The sequence below is a fragment of the Penicillium concentricum genome, assembly GCF_028827145.1.
Source record: "Penicillium concentricum strain IBT 3081 chromosome Unknown utg000001l_segment0_segment0, whole genome shotgun sequence".
NCBI classification, from domain to species: domain Eukaryota; kingdom Fungi; phylum Ascomycota; class Eurotiomycetes; order Eurotiales; family Aspergillaceae; genus Penicillium; species Penicillium concentricum.
The window spans coordinates 3,024,866-3,043,502 of record NW_026622754.1 but is presented as its reverse complement, the minus strand read 5'-3'; the positions used below and the strand labels follow the sequence as shown (position 1 = coordinate 3,043,502).

General features: G+C 48.6%; 7 protein-coding genes across 7 annotated transcripts; 4 read left to right on the top strand and 3 right to left on the bottom strand.

Annotated features, from left to right (window-relative positions):
* Positions 1-648: 648 nt before the first annotated feature.
* On the bottom strand, positions 649-4,729 carry N7517_001158 (uncharacterized protein; the record flags this gene model as incomplete). Its single annotated transcript, XM_056718888.1, has 3 exons — positions 649-1,485; positions 1,564-3,692; positions 3,754-4,729. 3 exons carry the CDS (start codon positions 4,727-4,729, stop codon positions 649-651), a joined length of 3,942 nt encoding a protein of 1,313 aa, XP_056583023.1.
* Positions 4,730-5,284: 555 nt separating this feature from the next.
* Positions 5,285-7,040, top strand: N7517_001157 (uncharacterized protein; the record flags this gene model as incomplete). Its single annotated transcript, XM_056718887.1, has 5 exons — positions 5,285-5,449; positions 5,508-5,647; positions 5,705-5,820; positions 5,892-6,617; positions 6,679-7,040. The coding sequence occupies 5 exons, from the start codon at positions 5,285-5,287 to the stop codon at positions 7,038-7,040; spliced, it is 1,509 nt and encodes a 502-aa protein (XP_056583022.1).
* A 766-nt stretch (positions 7,041-7,806) lies between these two features.
* Positions 7,807-10,193, top strand: N7517_001156 (transcriptional regulator family TF; the record flags this gene model as incomplete). Its single annotated transcript, XM_056718886.1, has 5 exons — positions 7,807-7,877; positions 7,957-8,085; positions 8,148-8,805; positions 8,859-9,195; positions 9,277-10,193. 5 exons carry the CDS (start codon positions 7,807-7,809, stop codon positions 10,191-10,193), a joined length of 2,112 nt encoding a protein of 703 aa, XP_056583021.1.
* A 268-nt stretch (positions 10,194-10,461) lies between these two features.
* N7517_001155 (HpcH/HpaI aldolase family protein) lies at positions 10,462-11,394 on the bottom strand (the record flags this gene model as incomplete). Its single annotated transcript, XM_056718885.1, has 3 exons — positions 10,462-10,952; positions 11,006-11,258; positions 11,326-11,394. The coding sequence occupies 3 exons, from the start codon at positions 11,392-11,394 to the stop codon at positions 10,462-10,464; spliced, it is 813 nt and encodes a 270-aa protein (XP_056583020.1).
* Positions 11,395-11,821: 427 nt separating this feature from the next.
* On the top strand, positions 11,822-13,383 carry N7517_001154 (Pyridoxal phosphate-dependent transferase major region subdomain 2; the record flags this gene model as incomplete). The annotated part of the gene is made up of 6 exons (XM_056718884.1): positions 11,822-11,974; positions 12,037-12,075; positions 12,133-12,222; positions 12,277-12,917; positions 12,979-13,194; positions 13,224-13,383. 6 exons carry the CDS (start codon positions 11,822-11,824, stop codon positions 13,381-13,383), a joined length of 1,299 nt encoding a protein of 432 aa, XP_056583019.1.
* Positions 13,384-14,220: 837 nt separating this feature from the next.
* On the bottom strand, positions 14,221-14,576 carry N7517_001153 (uncharacterized protein; the record flags this gene model as incomplete). The annotated part of the gene is given in 2 exon segments (XM_056718883.1): positions 14,221-14,257; positions 14,269-14,576. 2 exon segments carry the CDS (start codon positions 14,574-14,576, stop codon positions 14,221-14,223), a joined length of 345 nt encoding a protein of 114 aa, XP_056583018.1.
* Positions 14,577-16,756: 2,180 nt separating this feature from the next.
* On the top strand, positions 16,757-17,973 carry N7517_001152 (uncharacterized protein; the record flags this gene model as incomplete). The annotated part of the gene is made up of 4 exons (XM_056718882.1): positions 16,757-16,844; positions 16,927-17,035; positions 17,097-17,236; positions 17,294-17,973. 4 exons carry the CDS (start codon positions 16,757-16,759, stop codon positions 17,971-17,973), a joined length of 1,017 nt encoding a protein of 338 aa, XP_056583017.1.
* Positions 17,974-18,637: the final 664 nt, after the last annotated feature.

Sequence of the window (18,637 nt, the reverse complement as noted above, 5' to 3'; positions counted from 1 at the left end):
TTCGAGAATAGCGAATCTTCTACTCGAATAACGCGGAACTACTCTAGTCCTTTCGGTCGGCGATAAATAGGTTTACAATTTTGTTAAAAGATATCCTCTCCTCTCCTCCCGATTATCGAAACGATATAACTACAAGGATAACACTGCCATTGAATTATGAATTTAAGTCCATATTCTGGGAATTAACCAACATTTTCTTGAGTTCAGCGTCGATCAAGTGCACCACACATATACATAGACAAATCCGTGGGCCGGTTGAAACCATCTGGTTCATCCAAGCAGGATAGCACAACAATATGTCACATTACCAAATTCTGTGTCAGTCATTTGGCCAACGGATATCAGACGTTATGACTAGCACGGTGTTCAAGCGATATGTGACTCACTTGCCATCCTATGATACGCGTCATCGTTCTACATGGCTAGTGTCAAAACTCCATGCATCCTCTCTCAGTGATCGTTTAGATAGACCCGTTCATAGTCCAACCAAGAATCAAGTACGTTTAAAATTTGCTATATCATGGCGAATGTCACTAGAATTATTGAAAGGCTGTGGCGGTATGCAGCTTGGATTTTGAAGTTTATTTGATTCTTCAAATTAAACAAATTGTTCTAATATATACATCCAATGCACAAGCACACCATCCTCTAGTTGGATGCGGCCATAGCCTGCCTATTCGCCACACTTCCCGAAGCCCTGAACAGAGCCGGGTTTCTAAGGAAATTCTCATGCGCTCGGAACTCCCCTCTGGGCTTCTTGGGCTCCCTGGCCTTGGGATCTCTGCCATAACCACCGCCACCAGGGGTATTTACAATGATACGATCACCAGCACGCATATCAGCAGAGGACTTGCCGCTCATACCAACATGTCGCACCTCCTTAGTGATGGGATCATGTCTGACCCAGATATTGACACCGCGCATACCCTCAGACCCACCAGCAAGGCCGTAGGGTGCATTGACACGTCGTTCTGAGAGAATAGAGACCTGAACGGGAATACGGAACTCAATGTCGCGAACACAGCCATCACCTCCGCGGTGAAGACCAGCTCCGCCACTGCCCTTGCGAATGGAGAACTCGCGAAGAATGACGGGATATTGTCGCTCGAAGATCTCGGGGTCGCCAATTCTTGTGTTTGTCACACCAGTGTGCACGCCGCTCTCTCCTTCCCAGTCGGCGCCGGCACCTGCGCCTCCGGCAATTGTCTCGTAGTAGCCGAAGCCCTTGACAATCTCGCCAGTCACTGGATCCTTGCCACCGTAGCCGAAAGTCAGGTTGTTGCACGTTCCCTGTGATGCAGCGGCTGTGTGGAAGGCCTTGAAGATTAGGTCGATGACGCGGTTGGTTGTCTCGCCTGTTGATCCGACTGTTGCCGCTGTGAAGGATGGGGTCAGGAGAGTGCCCTTCGGGCAGACGATGTTGATGGGTTGCAGGCAGCCTTGGTTGAGAGGGATATCGGAGGAAATCATGCAACGGAGGCAGTACTGGGCGAAGTTTAGTAAAATAATCCCTTGTTGACGAGAGAAAGAAGGAGAAGGAATAGGAAGGTGGTGAAAACTTACGAGAATGGCGGAATACATGCAGGCGGGCGGGCAGTTGAGGTTTCCGTGGTGCTCAGGTCCGGTACCTGTGAAATCAAAGATTGCCTCTCCTGTCTCAGAATTAATGGCGATACGCAGTACCAGTGGAGTACCGTCGTCAGTATAGTCGATGGCCTCAAGGTCAGCACCCTCAAAGCGGTCTGAGAAGACCTTGAGCAGCTCCCGCACTGACTGGGCAGCGTTTTCTTGAATCGCGTTCATATAGAACTCAACCACAGGCCAAGTGTACTCATTGACAAGTGCGCGAATGAGTTGAATACCCCTCTGGTTGGATGCGACAGCAGCCTTCAGATCGGCGATATTGTCCTTGAGGGTACGAGTGCCACTGCAGCCAGGATACTTGGCAGGCTCGTGGTACAAGATATCAATCAGACCTTCTTCATCGAAAACACCCTCTTTGATCATCTTGAACGACTCGAACGAGGCTCCCTCCTGCCATAGCTCAGTGGAGTTGGGAGGCATAGATCCGGGAATGATACCACCAATGTCAGCGTGATGACCCCGATTGCCGACATAGAAGAGAATCTTTGTCGGGTTTTCGTCATTGTCGAACACGGGCGTAATGCAGGTGATATCTGGCAGATGAGTGCCACCCGCGATCGGGTGGTTGCTCAGGATCACATCACCAGGCTTAAGCTCTCCTTTCTTGTAGCGGTTGGCTTGATATGCGATTGCCGAGGCCATGGATCCGAGATGACCAGGGATGTGAGGCGCGTTGGCGACAAGGCCTCCACTGGCGCTGAATACGGCACAAGAGTAGTCGAGTCGCTCCTTGATATTGACCGAGATGGAGGTCTTTTGCATCGCGTTGCCCATCTGCTCGGCCACACTCATGAGGCGGTGGCTGAAGACACTCAGGAGAATGGGGTCTATGGCGTCAGTGCTGGCGGCCTTGCGCTCACTATCAGTAATCTCAAGGATGATATGCTCGGGGAGCTTGACAGCCTTGCTGTTGCTATCGACCACGATTGTCTGGGTCTTGTCAATAATCATGGCCGGGCCGCTCACCCGAGCACCGGCGGGAAGGTTGGTAAGGTTGTAGACGGGAATATCCAACCATCCCTCGTTCTCAAAATAGACCTTTGAGATGCTCTGCTTGGTGAACTCAGGTGTGGACGATGGCTCGAGCTTCTTGAGTTCGGCGAATGGGTTCGAAGTCTGGACATCTTTAGCCTTGCCCACACTGCGAACACGGACGTCATCGACTAGAATGTCGCGTGGCTGAGAGAAGCCAAATTCTTGCTCGTGGCGACGGGTGAATGCGTTGCCAAACTCTGCAAGGTCTTCTGGCTGTCGGATCATCAACATGGTGTCACTGCCACGGTACCGCATGTTCAGGTACATCTCATGCTCAACGGACGACAAGTCGAATCCTTGGGCAGCTAGGCCCTGCTCGCCCTGTGCGCGAAGCTTCTTGAAGCGAGACTCTACCCTTGGCAAAATATCAGGGTGAAAGATTAGGGACTCGGGCTCTTGATTCTCGACAGTCACGTCGGCAAGCGCCATACCGTATGCAGAGAGAATACTGGAGTAGCGTGGGATAATGGCACGACAAATACCAAGATCCCGGGCGACGAAGACTGCGTGCTGACCACCAGCACCACCGAAGCAAGCCAAGTTGTGGTTGGCGGTCTCGTATCCACGTCCTTCACTGAGCGTCCGGATTGGGCGTGTCATAGTTGCATTTGCGATGGACAAGAAGCCACAAGCCACCTCCTCCGGTGTTAGGAGAGAGCTGCCATCTTTCTCTAGGTTGATTGTGGCCGTTACCTCTAGGAACATCTTCGTGACAATGCCTGTGTCGAGAGGCTTGGGGAATGATTCCTTGATAATGCGACCGAGGAACAGGTTGGCATCAGTCACGGTCAAAGGTCCGCCCTTTCCATAACAGGCAGGTCCAGGGTTGGCACCAGCGCTCTCCGGGCCGACCTTGAAGAGACCATTCTCCCAAGATAAAATGGAACCGCCACCTGCAGCGACGGTGTTGATATCGAGCTGGGGGGTCTGTATAGAGATTTCCGCGAGGGTGCTCTCAAAGACATGTTCGAGCTCGCCGGAGTATCGGGCCACGTCGGTACTGGTACCACCCACTAATTACCAGTGTCAGTTCCGCAAATTATACCGATGATATGAGAGGGAAGGGGAACTTACTATCAAATCCGAGCAATGGTGTTGCGTCACTGGGGTCATAGCATGTCCTGGAAACACCGACGACACCGCCAGCGGGACCACTGAGGACACCTCGAAGGCCAGCAAAGTTCTTGAAGTTAGTCAGACCGCCGTCTGACTGGTTGAGGAACAGCTTCTTGCCATTCTCGTCCTCAAGCAAGCCCTTGAAGCCCTTTCTGAAGCTCTCGAGATAACGTGTTGTGACAGGAGTAAGGTAAGCATCAGCAACAGCTGACTGACTCCGAGGGATGAGCTTTGCCATCGAAGAAAGTTTGGAGGAAACAGCAACGTTGAAGCCCATTCCCTTGGCGAGATCGGCGACGGCAAGTTCGTGATCGGGGAACATATATGAATGCATGAGGGCAACGGCAACATCGCGGAATCCCTGATCCCAGAGGCGCTTGAGATCGATGCGGACCGCATCAAGATTTGGGCTTTTGAGAATGCGCACTGCCTCCCCGGTGATGCCTTCTCGCAGGTCAACATCGGAATTGATATCGATAGTCGTTGGTTCTGGGTTTTCGCCCCAGCCCTCAATGGTCACACGCTCATCGACTTCGACAACAGTTTCATATAGTTTGTCGAGACGTTTCACTGTGAGATCGAATAGATCTGGGCGAGCCTGGTTGCCAATTTTGAGAGCTTCCTTGAAACCCTTGGTGGTGATGAAGGCCACGCGCTCGCCCTTCCTCTCGAGAAGTGCGTTGGTGGCAACTGTCGTACCCATGCGAATTGATTCGACACACTCCAGATCTAGTGGAGTCCCGCGGGGGATGGTGGTTCCTGTTGCGATTTCCAGGATCTGTCGGATACATTCTGTTGGTGCGTCGCTGTACTCATCGGGTGACTCAGATAGTACTTTGAGAATGACATGTTCTTTACGGCCAGGTAATTGGGCCCAGGCGTCTGTGAATGTGCCACCCCGGTCAATAGCGATCAGAACTCCCCTGGATGCCATTTTGTTGTTGATGTTGAAGTTAGAGTTCGTGTTTTCGTAGTTTTCGTTTCTCTTTCGTTGTTTCTTTATCCCAATACCCAGAGCCGTAATGATTTGAATACTTGCATTGGAAGGCATTCATCATTTAATAGTCCCGGCCTGAACGGGATGTCCAGGCCGAGATAGTCGGCTTAGGGTTAAATTTGCCGAATGCCACCGTGAGGTGCGGCTATCAGCCGACTGGGCGGGAGATAAGCGGCTCGGGGCTCAGCGGCCCGGGCAATCGATAGCCGGGGAAATTCAGACCGGCTGAAAAAGTGATAAACCGTGTGGAATCATCTGCTAATCCCGAACCTCTTTTCCCCATAATACCATGACAATCACAATTCCCCCGCGCTATCGGTGGCGTCCACTAACCCCAAGGTGTAGATAACCCTACCCACAAAGTATATGCCACCTAGGTAGATATAGAATGACTCGACTTCGCCAAGTCTCTTCCCCATATAACCGGGAAGACTTTTGATCTTTCCTTTCCCCAATTCTAGAATTTTATATCCACTCGGGATCTACAATTCAATGTCAGGCAATATCATGACAGAGCCTAATATAGAGCTGACCATGCTCAAGTCTCCCAAGCTGAACAAGGAGACCTCGAATTCCGATGACCATGACCATGAGCTTGGGAGCACAATTGAGACCTACGACCGCAAGGCCGAGAGCAAAATGCTGCGCAAATTTGATGTGAGTTTGGCTAAGTGTCTTCTCCTAGAGGGGATGCAACTGACTATGTTCCATTCAGTTCTTTGCTGTCATCCCTCTTGGTGTTTTCTACATGATGGCTATATTGGATCGGAGCAACTTAGGCAATGCAAATATTGCTGGCATGCCCGAGGATATTGGTCTGACTGGGAACCAATTTGGCATAGCCACCACGCTACTGTAAAACTAGCCCTTCTTGTTATAATCCTACCAAGCATGTTTCTAACGGACATGCAGATATGCTACTTATGTTCCCTTCGAAGCCCCAGTTTCTGTGTTAGTCAAGAGTGTTGGCCCCAAGGTTTTGATTTCGGCATCCGCCTTTTGTTGGGGCGCTTCTACTTTGGGAATGGGTACGATGAAACATATACTCTCCAAGCTGCTGGCTTTTGCCAGAAACAAGCATCACTGACAATACGAGCAGCATTTATCACAAACTACAAAGGGCTCTATGTCTGCCGTTTGCTGATGGGACTTTTTGAAGCGGGCCTGATCCCCGCAAGTGAAGTCTACATGGCCCTGGTCTACAATCGCACCGAAAGAGGACGACGCATGTCTTTGTTCTACACATTCAGCTGCCTTGCCAGCGCTTTTGGCGGTCTCCTCGCATACGGACTCACCCAGATCAATGGACCCAACGGGTTCGAAGGTTGGAGGTGGCTATTCTCAGTGGAAGCAGCCATCACCATCATTCTAGTGCCCCTTTTCTATTTTGTCTTTCCCAAAACTCCTGTTGACGCTTGGTTCCTGACCGATGAGGAGAAACGCATCGTTCGGGCACGCTATGATAATGATCCCCACTGGGCATTCGATGAGAAGTTCTCGTGGGCTGAGCTTGGTAAGGTATTCACCGATGTCAAGTTTTATGCCTTCTTTGTCTACCAGTTCTCCATCAACCTCACACAATTTGGCTTTACTACCTTTTTGCCCACTATTATTTCGGGCCTCGGGTACACATCTGTCCATGCCAACTTGATGACCGTTCCCATCTATATCTCAGCTCTTGCAGTCTTCCTTGTCATTGCCTTTGCTTCAGACCGTTATGGTATGCGGGGACCTTTCATGGCTGGCCCTGCAGTGCTGATTCTTGTCGGTCTCATCTTGCTGGTTTCAGTTGAGAATTTGAATGTTCGCTTTGCTGCTTGTTTCTGTGAGCCATATCGATCTTAATTGTCCCTCGCCATGAATGGAAAGAAAGCTGACACACGCAGTGACCGCATTCGGCCTATATCCGGCAGCAGCGCTGTCTATGATGTGGTTACAAGACAACGTCGCGGGCTTTTATAAGCGTTCCAGTATGGTTGGCTTCACGCTGACTCTGGCGAATACGTCCGGTGTCGTAGTTGGGCAAATCTTTACTGCCGACGACAAGCCGTACTATAAGAAAGGCCTTTCCGTCTGTCTCGGGTTTTGCGTCCTTGCCATCTTAATTGTTGTAGCTCTGATGACGGGCATGAAGATTGTTAACAGGCAGAGAGAGGCAGCCATTCGTGAGGCAGATGCGGCCGGTTCCTCGCTCCCTCGCCAACCTGAGAAGGGAGACTATGATGTGTATTTCAGGTATACAATTTAGATTCGTTGGAAGACATGAAAACGGATACACTAGTACTCCCAGGAACTTCAGTGGATGTATTGCAGCACGCTGTTGAGAGCAAACTACTTTTGAATGTATCTCATACCCTCAAGGGCTAGGAATATTTCCATGTTACGCAACATCGACTATCCTGTTACCAATTGGTGTATTCCCTATCACTGAAGAATAGAGACAAGTAATGCTTATCCACATGTGTATGCTTCCAAATGCAGCCCCGGAGTTCTTTAAAACACCAATACCATATTACTACCGTATTGGGACCGCAATTGGTGGTTCATAGTTCAATTGTCGCTATTAAACAGTGTTAATATCGTATTAGAAGGGTATTAATAAATGCTAAAGAGAGATTGGGGGTATTGGAAGGAAATCTAGAATATGTAGAAATTTTGAAATGTATTTTCGCCCCCAATATCTTCTCTCACCAACGTACGATTTTTTTTTCAGGAGGAGCTCCCGATAACCAACTTTAATTCCACATTAATAATACTATGGGCAAATTAAAACCCTAACTTAGTACCTAGTCTGCTGGTAGTGTCGCCAAATATTGAGCGCCTAGCTATATATGGACAAATATATGGGCCTCGGAGACAGAATTAACCCCACAACCCCCGCAGATAAGACTCGGCTTGTGGTAGAAATTCCCGAGCCTTTGAGCCTTGTTACCGTGTCTCCCTCTATATCCTGCATACTTAGATAATTCCGGCTCTAAGAAGTACTTCATCGCTCTATTTTGACCTAGCCTTCTATGGATCGTGCGGAGTCATCCGGCGGCGAGTCACAAAGACCCGCGAAGCGGGCAAAGAGGAGCTCGGTTGCGTGAGCCAATACCCACGACCCACCGGTCTTATACCCCTGTTCATTTAGGATGATCTAGCTGAGAATCGAATGCCCTTAGATGCCGGAGATGTCATACCCAGAAGATCAAGTGCTCTGGGGGTACCCCATGCATTGCCTGCGTGACCGCCGGTCAAGCTAGCGCTTGTAACTATCCCTTTCGAGAGCGGAAGGTCACAATACCTGAGCAGTATGTCAATTCCTCACAGCAGTTGGTCTATATGTGCTTGTATATCTAAGAACCAAATATAGCTACCTGAAACAATTGGAGGCCGACTCGCAGGCTCTCAGACTCCAGAATGAAACTGCCCCCAGTCAACCTAGGAGTCCCGGGGCTGACGTCGACCAGCTGCTGGACTCGACGATAGTATCAGCAGCATCAGATCTTGGGGTCGTAAACCCACTGTTCGATGCACGCCGGGAGCAGCCACCCGCTCAAATCGTAACGGAACCATCATTCATCGGTGAAGCAGCATGCGATGCGTTCATTGAAAGACTCCTGCAGTCGCTCAGCCACAGAGAAGCCAACTCACTCCCGGCTCCGCACAAGTATATAATTGATATGCCCGGAGTACGCATGCCAGCCATTAACTATACACTTCCCGAACGAGTCCACGCCAAACTGCTGGTCCAGGTGGCCGCGAGGTTCATCGGAAATGGCCAGCATCTGTTTTTAACCTCGTACATGGAAGAGGTTGACAGCGTCTATAAGAAAGATGCAGAGCCCAGCTCTATATGGTTATGCAAGTTGTTAGCACTGCTTGCTCTTGGTGAGTTGTACTCGAATAGACGGCGTGGTAACGGTGACAACAAGGCCCCAGGGGAGGAATATTTTGTATCTGCGTTGAGTATGTTGCATAACCAATATGAAGATACCACAACACTACATGTTGAGGTTTATCTCCTACTGGTGAGTCACCTTGATATTTTCCAATATCTCTTGGTCGTATCTAATTTTGGCAGGCATGTTACTCAAATGCGCTCGGTCGCGTTAGATCCGCCTATACTTATTCAGGTATTGGGATGAGAGTTGCGCTAAGTCTTGGCATGCATCGATCGTCGTCCTCTCTACATACTAGTGCTGTCGAGCGGGAGTCCCGGCGGCGCATATGGTGGTCTCTTTATCTTTTTGACCGACTGACTTGCTCCAAGCTTGGCCAACCAACGGCCGTGAACGACGATGACATTGACGTGGAGCTACCAACGATGGATGGGCTGACAGCGGAAGAGAAAGAGGAGTTCCCAGATCCAGGTCACTTGTTCGCTAGTGTTGGCCTTGCGAAGATAGCAGGAGACATATGTAAGAAGTTCCCCTAATCACGCTCGCCGTTTTTCCTACTCTCAAAGACATATCATGCTGACATTCTAATATCAATACAAGTGAGTGACATATATTGCATGCCAGGACGAAAAAAGGTTCATTTCGTCAAGAGGGTTCAAGGAATTCTACGGAACCTCCGAGACTGGGACGACACGCTACCTCAAAACCTCACATTTCGCTGGGACGATTCGAACCGCCATGTCGCCAGTCTCCACCTCTGTTACAACCAGTGCATAATCCACACAACCCGACCGATTTTACTCCACCTATTCCGCGCACAGTTCTGCCTCGATGGTTCCCGCACCGCAGACCAGCCGTCCCAGAGCTTCTCCCCGACAACCACGGCGCTGGCTGATAGCTGCATAAATGCGGCGCGCACATCCAACCGTATCCTCTCCAAGCTATTTGTTGATGGTACATTGGCCACTCTGGGCTATTGGGACGCACACTACCTTTTCTCCTCCACCCTAATCCTTCTCATGGCCGCCGTCATGAGCCCCAGCCAGGCTGTCTCCGATGCTGTGGACACTGCTCTCAGCGTCCTTTGCTCCATACGCGATGATGGCAATGTTCCCGCCAGTGACTACTATGAACGTCTCAAGCTGGTACAGAAAAGCATCACCGAACTGAGTGATAGAGTCATAAAAGGGAAAGAGGTTGGTCTCATTGCCACCGCCGCGCAGACTCACCAGGTAGGAGCTGCGGGACTTGAAAGGGCGCAAATAGAAGGTGGAGGCTGGGTTGCACAGAATAGTGACGTTGTTGAGGCAATGGGTGGAGAAAGTCGAGGTGGAGGTGTTGGTATTGAAAATTTCAGGCTAGAAGACAATTTTGACGCCCTGGCCAATCCTTATATTGACGGCTTCTTGGCTGAGAAGTCTTTCACCTGGCCGAATGCCTTTCCAGATGGAACTACGTTACAGCAGTTTGCCAATGAGCTCGGTGTTAGCTTTGGTCTGCTTGAGCCTCATGGGTAGGAAGATTCCTGACATACACTATTTTTCCTTTGATTCCCCAAACTTGGCCTGATTCTTTAAGTTGCATCATTACAGTTACCAATTTGAATACCTATATCACAGTTGAGACTGGAGATGGTGTACGGTGCAGGCAAATATGTAGAGCTGGTTAGAATCGCCGACTTTGTCAAAAATACTATATCGATTTTGTCAAACATATATCAACTACTAAATAGTGACCGCCAATCCAGGAAGACCAATCACAGACAGGCCAAAAACGTCCCAGAATTTAACGGCCAGTGAGAGCCGTAATAGCGCTCGCACAGTCCTTCCCAGCTCGGGCCAATATCCCAGAGTCTTGCTGTACCAGGACGAAACCAGCTCCGAGCTTGTTTAGAGCCCAGTCATGCAGCTCTTCATTCTCGTAGATACCAGCGAGACCGAAGATCTTGCCATACTTCTTGCAAGCCCGACTCACGGCCTTTACAGCTGACTGGAACTCACTGCTCTTAAACTGGGCAGGGACGCCAAGTTCCGTAGCCAGGTCGTTCGACCCGATAAGCAAAACATCTATTCCATCCACGGCAGCAATCTCCTCCACATTATCAATGCTTTCCCGGGTCTCTATCATCACAAAGACAGATGATGCATTGGAGTTATTCTCGGAGGTAAAAATATCTGCCGGTGTGGGCTGGAGTCGGAAATATGGCAGCTGGCCTGTCATGGACCGCTTTCCGGTAGGTGGGTATTTGCAAATGGAAACCGCGCTTATGGCATCATCTAGGCAAGTCAAAATTAGCAAAAGAAAAGAAACGTTGGGATGTTTGTCAAACCTTTGTTGTGAATATGGGGGAATATGACTCCCATGGCACCTCCGTCCAAAACGCGTTGCACGAAGCCGTCGCCACACTGGTAGGGGACACGAACAAAGGGTGTGATGCCCGAACCCAGACCTGCCATACACAACAGACTGGCCTCATGGAGAGACAACGTCGAGTGTTCTAGGTCGATAAAGAGTGCGTCATATCCACAATTGGAAGCTAGCTGCACCACTTGCGGGTTGGTGACTAGTCGGATACCGAAGGCCTATTGTCACTATTTAGCACGATAGATACACAAGTTTCACACAGCAGCCAGGAAGGGTTAGACTTACCTTGCATATTTGGCCCTTGGCTGTCTTTTGCAGCAGGTTGTTTGTGTAGCTAGTAGAAATAGAACCCATAATGAAGAAAATAAAGATAAAAATTAAGGCAATTTGATTTGAAAACAGGCCCAGCTGATATGAATGCTGTGAGAATAATCGAGATATTTGAAGATGGGCAAGTCCAATCCCATAACTGTTTTTGTACTGATCAGGACTTATGGTGGTTGTCGGCACCGGCCTATGTAGGCCGTACCCTTCTGGGTCAGGGTCGGCTCTCCAACTGCCGAGCCGTAACATTTGGGGGTGGAGCGGGTCGGTAGTTATTCGCCGACCCTGTAAGTAATTATTCCAGGTTAGATTCACAAGTAGCGGGTTTGTACGCCGGGAGAATGTTGGGAGAATGTATTTAGGTTGGAAATTCTGCGGTAGAGATGAGCAGTATTAAGAGTTTGATACGAGACTTGCCTCCCACTCCCACTTTCAAAGTTCCACTCTATCGGAAAAGATGTTTGACGATATCCCTATGGGTCCTGCGGATCCGTTCTTCCATCTGAAGAAAAAGGCAGATGAAGATAAACACCCAGATAAGGTCGACATAGGGGTGGGCATATACCGGAGCGAGGAAGGGACGTACCAGGAGTTGGCTGTTGTGAAGAAGGTAATCGCATGCCAACTCAGACTAGACGTGATAAAAGAATTTCCATTAACAAGAGACCATAGGCAAAGAAAATATTGGACCAGCTTGACTTGGGGCACGACGTAAGAATTCAGAAATATCCAGCAGATCCCAATTCCCCTTGTTAACCAACAATTCAGTATGGACTCACTACTGGAGATGATCGATTTCTCAAACTCGCCGCCGAAGTCATGTTTGGCAAAGAAAATGAAGCATTGGTATCAGGGCGGGTTTGTTGATCTTTACAGAGTGTTGCATCATCAGATATTGATTCCCCAGACTAGATCGCATCCGTCCAGACTCTCTCAGGCACAGGAGCCAACCATATTGCCGCTATTCTGCTCGCCAGACTAATAGATCCAAAGCCGGCCATCTACCTCGGAACACCTACCTGGAATAACATGAAGCCGCTCTGTGATCATGCCGGCTTAGTGACCATCGAATATCCATACATAGATCCCCAGACATCCGAACTCTCCTTCCAGCCCTGCATCGATGCGATCAGAAGCGCCCCTACTGGGAGTGTATTTGTTCTGCAGGGGTGTTGTCACAACCCCACTGGCAAGGACATCACACCAGAGCAGTGGCAGCTGTTTGGAAAGGAAGTAAAAGCGCGCAGTCATCTGGCTTTCATTGATATTGCCTACCAGGGACTCGGTGACGGGTTAGACGAGGACGCTGCGGGCGTCCGGATACTTTCACGTCTCGGCATCGACATGGTCGTGTGCCAATCATTCTCGAAGAATTTTGCGTTATACGGCGAGCGCTGTGGAGTGCTCCATGTAGTCGCGGGGTCGGTTGAGGCCGCGACTAACACCAAAGACCAGCTGCGGAGTCTGATACGTCGCGAGTACTCTTCCTCGCCGGCATACGGATCACGGTTGGTCACGATCGTCCTAGATGATCCCGAGCTGCGTGCCGAATGGTAAGCAATTTGCTTCTATATAATTGGTACCTCCTGTGACTGATAATTTATTTCTATAAAGGGTTGCGGAACTCACGATCATGAAAACGAGGTTACAACAGAACAGGCAACGACTATACAATGAACTGTCAACGGTTCTCGAAGTATGCCATCTGCCCATGTCCCGTATGAAGATTGCAGGTGCTGACACGACCTACTTTCAGACACCAGGGAATTGGAAGCACATTGTCGAGGAAAAGGGCCTTTTTTCGTATGTACTTTCTTCTGTTCCCCAAAGGTGAGTCATCATAACTAACCATTGACCAGGTGCCTTGCCCTTACCCCAGGACAGTGCAATACACTCATTAACAACTACCACGTACATCTCCCGGTGAGTGGCCGTATCAATGTCGCTGGGCTGAGTACGAATAACATCAAACGTACATCCCGTGCAATTGATGCAGTGGTCCGAGGGAATATATCCTAAAGATCGTCAGGTTGCCGATGGATAATTGGCTTTTCTGGTTTAAATTTACCACCTCAAATAACACTCAGGTATATAATTGAGAGCCAGACGGCACATGATTTTATAACACAGTTTATAGTCCCCAATAATGATCACACCACAAGGAACCATTCATGTTCGCATCGGATTGCTATAGAAACAACCCTTGCTCAGTAGTATCGGGACTTTAATATAGTGCATTTCTGTACTCCCGATCGAATGAGTCATTGTGAATTACTTTCGATTGACAGAGGCCACCATCAAGACATCCTGTTCGCTTTGACACATTTTCTTGCACTGCTCCTTCCTACCGCGAGTGACTATATTTCTAGACCAGGTGCCTCGACAGCTTCCTCTTGTCTTTCTCCCTTTTTCGGATCCTAGATTCTATACTTTGTTTCCCACTCAGTGCAAATATTGATCTGCTTTTCAAACCAAATGACTACCGTCGCACATAGATAGCTAAGTTCAGATATATCTGTGGGTATGTATGACAAAAATCATAGTTTAGACACTTACACGGCCAAATCATCAACCGTAAAGTGAGCGGGCTATACGGGAAACATCTGGCCCCCAGGATGTATCGATTTTATTATCGACCAGACATGCGGCCCAGATCGCTGCATATATTCTCTCTGGGAGCGTTTCAACCGGAAATGCGCAGAATTCGTCGCCATTCTAAGTAACACTTAGTTTAGGTATATAGAAGCCGATACTATCATGGGTGCAACTATATCGAATCCCTTCGTGTTGTAGATCGCATTGAAGGTGAGACAAAGTTCCAAGTTCAAGCCCAAATTGCCATAATGTTAAACCTGGCTAAGCAGTGATGGGGCCGACGGGATCAACTAGCCGCCTGCAGCTTACCTTGCTGAGCCTTGTTGTCCGCCCCCGTGACGCGCCATCTCGGGGCCAAAACAAACCGCGATGGCTTCTGTAAACCTAGTAACTTGCCACCATCCTGCCTGAAATTCACTCTCACTATGTGTCAACCATTTGCTCTGGTATCTCTTTCTCTCGATGTGCAGGCGACTACCGGGTCTCATGACCATGAACATACGCTCCTCAACAGGGACGTTTGCGACGGGATTGACGATATGCCGATCCTCTTCCACAATTATCTCAGTGATGTATGCCGACCAAAGTATATGAAAAGCTCGGAGGGGGTTTGCCATCATGCGGATTACTAGTCAAATTTGTGCGTGGCGTTCTGTCAGCTCCGGACTTGTTTTGTTTATGGGAAGGAGTTTCCCTTGGGAATGTGGTGCGATGGGCCTCCCTGCAGAATTACCGATGTCACGAAAAGCATGACTTGGTCTGTGGATATAAGACCCTATGTCGAGAAGGGGTTAGATGATGGGATTAGTGGAGGCTGGCAGTCAAAGATCACGGCTGATGTGGGACCTTGGGGCATGTCTTACGAGAAACCTTTGAGTGATGGATAGTGCGGGTACTGGAGCTGGGTGTCTATCAAGAGAACTGTGTGGTAAGTAGACCATTCTTGTTATTCGCTTGGTGGACGAAGAATTGACGGAGACAAACTAACTCGTGTCAGTGGAACATTGTCCTATCAACAAATCGAAGCAGACCGCTGTGTGGATGATATGCACACCGTTGAAAATTACTGCGTAGATGATCTACGTCGATATTCCGATGGTACTGTCGATGGAGCAATGATCTTTGTCTACACTGACTGCTTGACGAGACTTCCATTGCCGATGCATCAGCAGAGTAGGATATATAGGTTAGCGGGTGTTGCTTTAGACCTGGGTGAACGTTCTTCAGTCCAGGGTTTGGGTGAATATGCTGTAATTTCAGACTCGATAGAGCAAGTGTTGTGAAGAAAATATGTATTCGTATCCTAAATATATCGCACTCACCCCCGGCACTAGGCTCATCCACTTTTCACCAATTTATTGTGAAACCATGCGGTATATAATTCTCTCCAGTGAGATATCTTGTACATACGACCATAGGGTGTGGAAAACAGGGCTTCCCGTCCGCTCAGCCGTACTTAAGCCACACGCCGGTGAGTTAGTAGTTGGGTGGGTGACCACCAGCGAATCCTCACTGTTGTATGTTTTTGGTTTTTTATTTTTTGTGTCCTCTGCAATCCTTAATGTGCCTTCAGCTGGAATTATTGTCGGTCCCAGCAATATTCTCATCAAAGAAAGCGCAGAGCTCATGTCGGGGTCTACGTGCTGAGAACCTCAATTCCACAAGATAAAAGCATTTACCAATATCTATAACCACGTCAATCCAGACACCAATATACTAGTATTTAATTCAGACCGATCTAATCCAGGTCTAGTGGACGAGCTTAGCGAGGCTACCGATTTCCAATGCGTGGGCGATTTCGATCGGGTGTCAACTTTGGAATGCACTCGACCCATTTTGCCTTTCATCTGCTTCGTTAGGTTCTCCAACTTCTCATACGTCAGGGCATCAAGTAACCAGTTCGCGGCGGAGTAGTTTACCAAATTAAAGGTTTCTCAATTGCCTAGCGGAATCACTAATCCTATAACAGCAATTTACTCCGCCCTTACGCCGGAGCTTTGTTAGTGAAAACATGAATGCTATGATATATTCAAATACAGTGACTGCCATATTGAGAGGCCATCAGATTCAGTTTGCACTTTCCTTCGACACAGATCTTATCGCAAAAATTGCCTTCAGAAAGTACTACTTCCTCACACCTGGCTCGACTTGATTCCCCGTTGACTCGTCTTCTCCCTGACCCCTAATACGACACAATTGGCTTGCACTGTGAAAAGAAATAAATGCAGAATCTAGCGTCCATGGCGGAAGTTCTCGAGATTGGGCATTTTCTGCAGACAGACACTCGAATCACACAGCAATTGTCTCCTGCAAATGAAAAGACGCTGAGCTCGGACGGAACGAACGAAACGAGCAATCAAGATGAACATCTACCTCGGGTTGATGACCAAATTCCCGTCTCGGCATGGCTTGTCATACTGATCAGTACACTCGAGCGCTTTGCCTTCTTTGGAATTCGTGAACCATTCCGTGAGTGCAGGTGGCATGTGATTTTCATCTTCCCGTCCATTGACCTGAGGGCAGAAAATTATCTTCAGAATCAGCGAGATGATCCTTTACGACCAGGCGCACTCGGATTGGGCCAGAGCAAGGCTAGTAATCTATCATATATGTTTTCGTTTTTGCTGTACACCATGCCGCTATTCGCTAGCATTATTATTGATTGCTTCCTCGGGCGCTATCGAGGGATCCTGGTTTTCTTATGGTTAGGACTTAGAACATGTTATGACCGGATTTTATTGATTTTAGCTAACATGAAGTGCATAGCATCTACGTAAGCGGGGCGTTTATCTTGACCATGACGTCCATACCATCATCCTTGGACGCAGGCGCAGGGCTTCCAGGGTTCTTGATCGGCATCATCCTAATGAGTATTGGCCTGGGGGGTGTGAAGTTAGGCGTCTCACCTTTAATGGGTCTGTTGTTTCCTGTTTTCCCGCCAGTAATCACTAACGAGAAGTTATATAGCCGATCAGTACACCAGTTGGGAGGAAAAGATCTTGGTCAAGCCCAACGGCAAGCGTGTCATAATTGATCGGGACCTTAGTATGGATAAAATATATCACGCATACTATTGGTGAGTGGTACAAGGCTCAGTTCAACTCCAAGGAGGCATCAAGCTGACCTAGTCTCAAAAGGGCTGTAAATACTGGGGCGTTGTCTGCACTTGCCACAACTTACATTGAGAAAGATGTCGGATTCTGGGCGGCATATCTGCTTGCTTATTGCGCCCTTTGCTTATCGTTGCTCGCACTAGTCCTCTGTCGAAATAAGATTGGTATGTGCTAATGCAAAAACCCGATATGAGGTAATACTGAAAACCATCTTAGTCAAGCGACCCCCGGTGGGAATATCTTGCCCACAGCTTTTCGAATCATGTTGTGTGCAGCGAAGAACGGCTTCAACATGGACACTGCACGGCGGCAAGGTCAAACGCATGCAGTCGACTGGGACGACAAGTTTGTGATGGACCTGCAGCGCGGCCTCATAGCATGTCGTATCTTTGCATTCTACCCTATCCTGTGGGTCTGTCATCTACAGATAAATAATAACCTCATCTCCCAAGCGGCTCAAATGGAAACTCACGGTCTCCCGAACGACTTTTTTCCAACATTGAATCCAATCGCCGTGCTCGTCCTACTACCGCTAGTCACCAACGTGCTCTATCCCACTTTGCGCAAGCTGCATATTAAGTTTCCGCCAGTCAACCGTATGGCAGTTGGCTTCCTTATAGAAGCTATCGCAATCGCCTATTGCGCCGGTATCCAGCAGGTCATTTATACAAGAGGGCCATGTTTTGAACACGCGTTAGAGTGTCCTGCGTCAGACGGGGGCAGAATTCCGAACCGAGTCAGTGTTTGGCTTCAAATACCGGTCTACGTCCTAGACGGTTTAGCAGAAGTATTCTTCGACGTTGTGAGCCAAGAATATGCGTACAACAAAGCCCCGGACAATGTCAGAAGCCCTGCTCCTTTTCGATCCAAAACATTTGCTGACACTTATTGCTCTCGTTAAGATGAAATCGATAGTTCAGGCCGTTTTATCTTTATGTCAGGCGTTGGTGCAGGGCTGGGCTTCGCCTTGTACCCAGTTTCACGTAGTCCCCATCTTGTCTGGATGTACGCCGCTCTCGCAGCCGCTATTGGCCTCAAGATGTACCGCGTCTAGCGCCTTAAACCCAAATCAAACAAAGCTTACAGCATGAGCTCGACAATAGTATTGACGAAGTTTTAATTGAAGGGCCGGCTCGTATTTTGGAGCCGCTCAAGCCTTTTATTCAACATGAAACTGTTCTCGATATGACTGATACGACCCTTTTTTGGCAAAATTCTCAGGTTTGATTTCCCTGGAGTATTCATGGATCATTGCTCAAGAATGATAGCTCTCATCGAAATAGAGGTGTGTAAGGGTATCCATGTGGTCTTTGGGCTGATAAGTGTTTCAAAACAGATTGGATGTACGCAAGCACAGATATAAATGAATGACTCGGGACAATATATTCCCTCTATTGAGATCTCCCTTTAGTCACAGACCTTCCTGTATCTTATCTAGGCTCTGTATCCTCCCCTCTTCACTTCTATATAGCTCTACAATAATACATATTGTACCTTTACGATCTCATCTACTATGCTGTAGATTCCAACACCCTCAAAACAATTGAATGTGGCATGGCAATTTA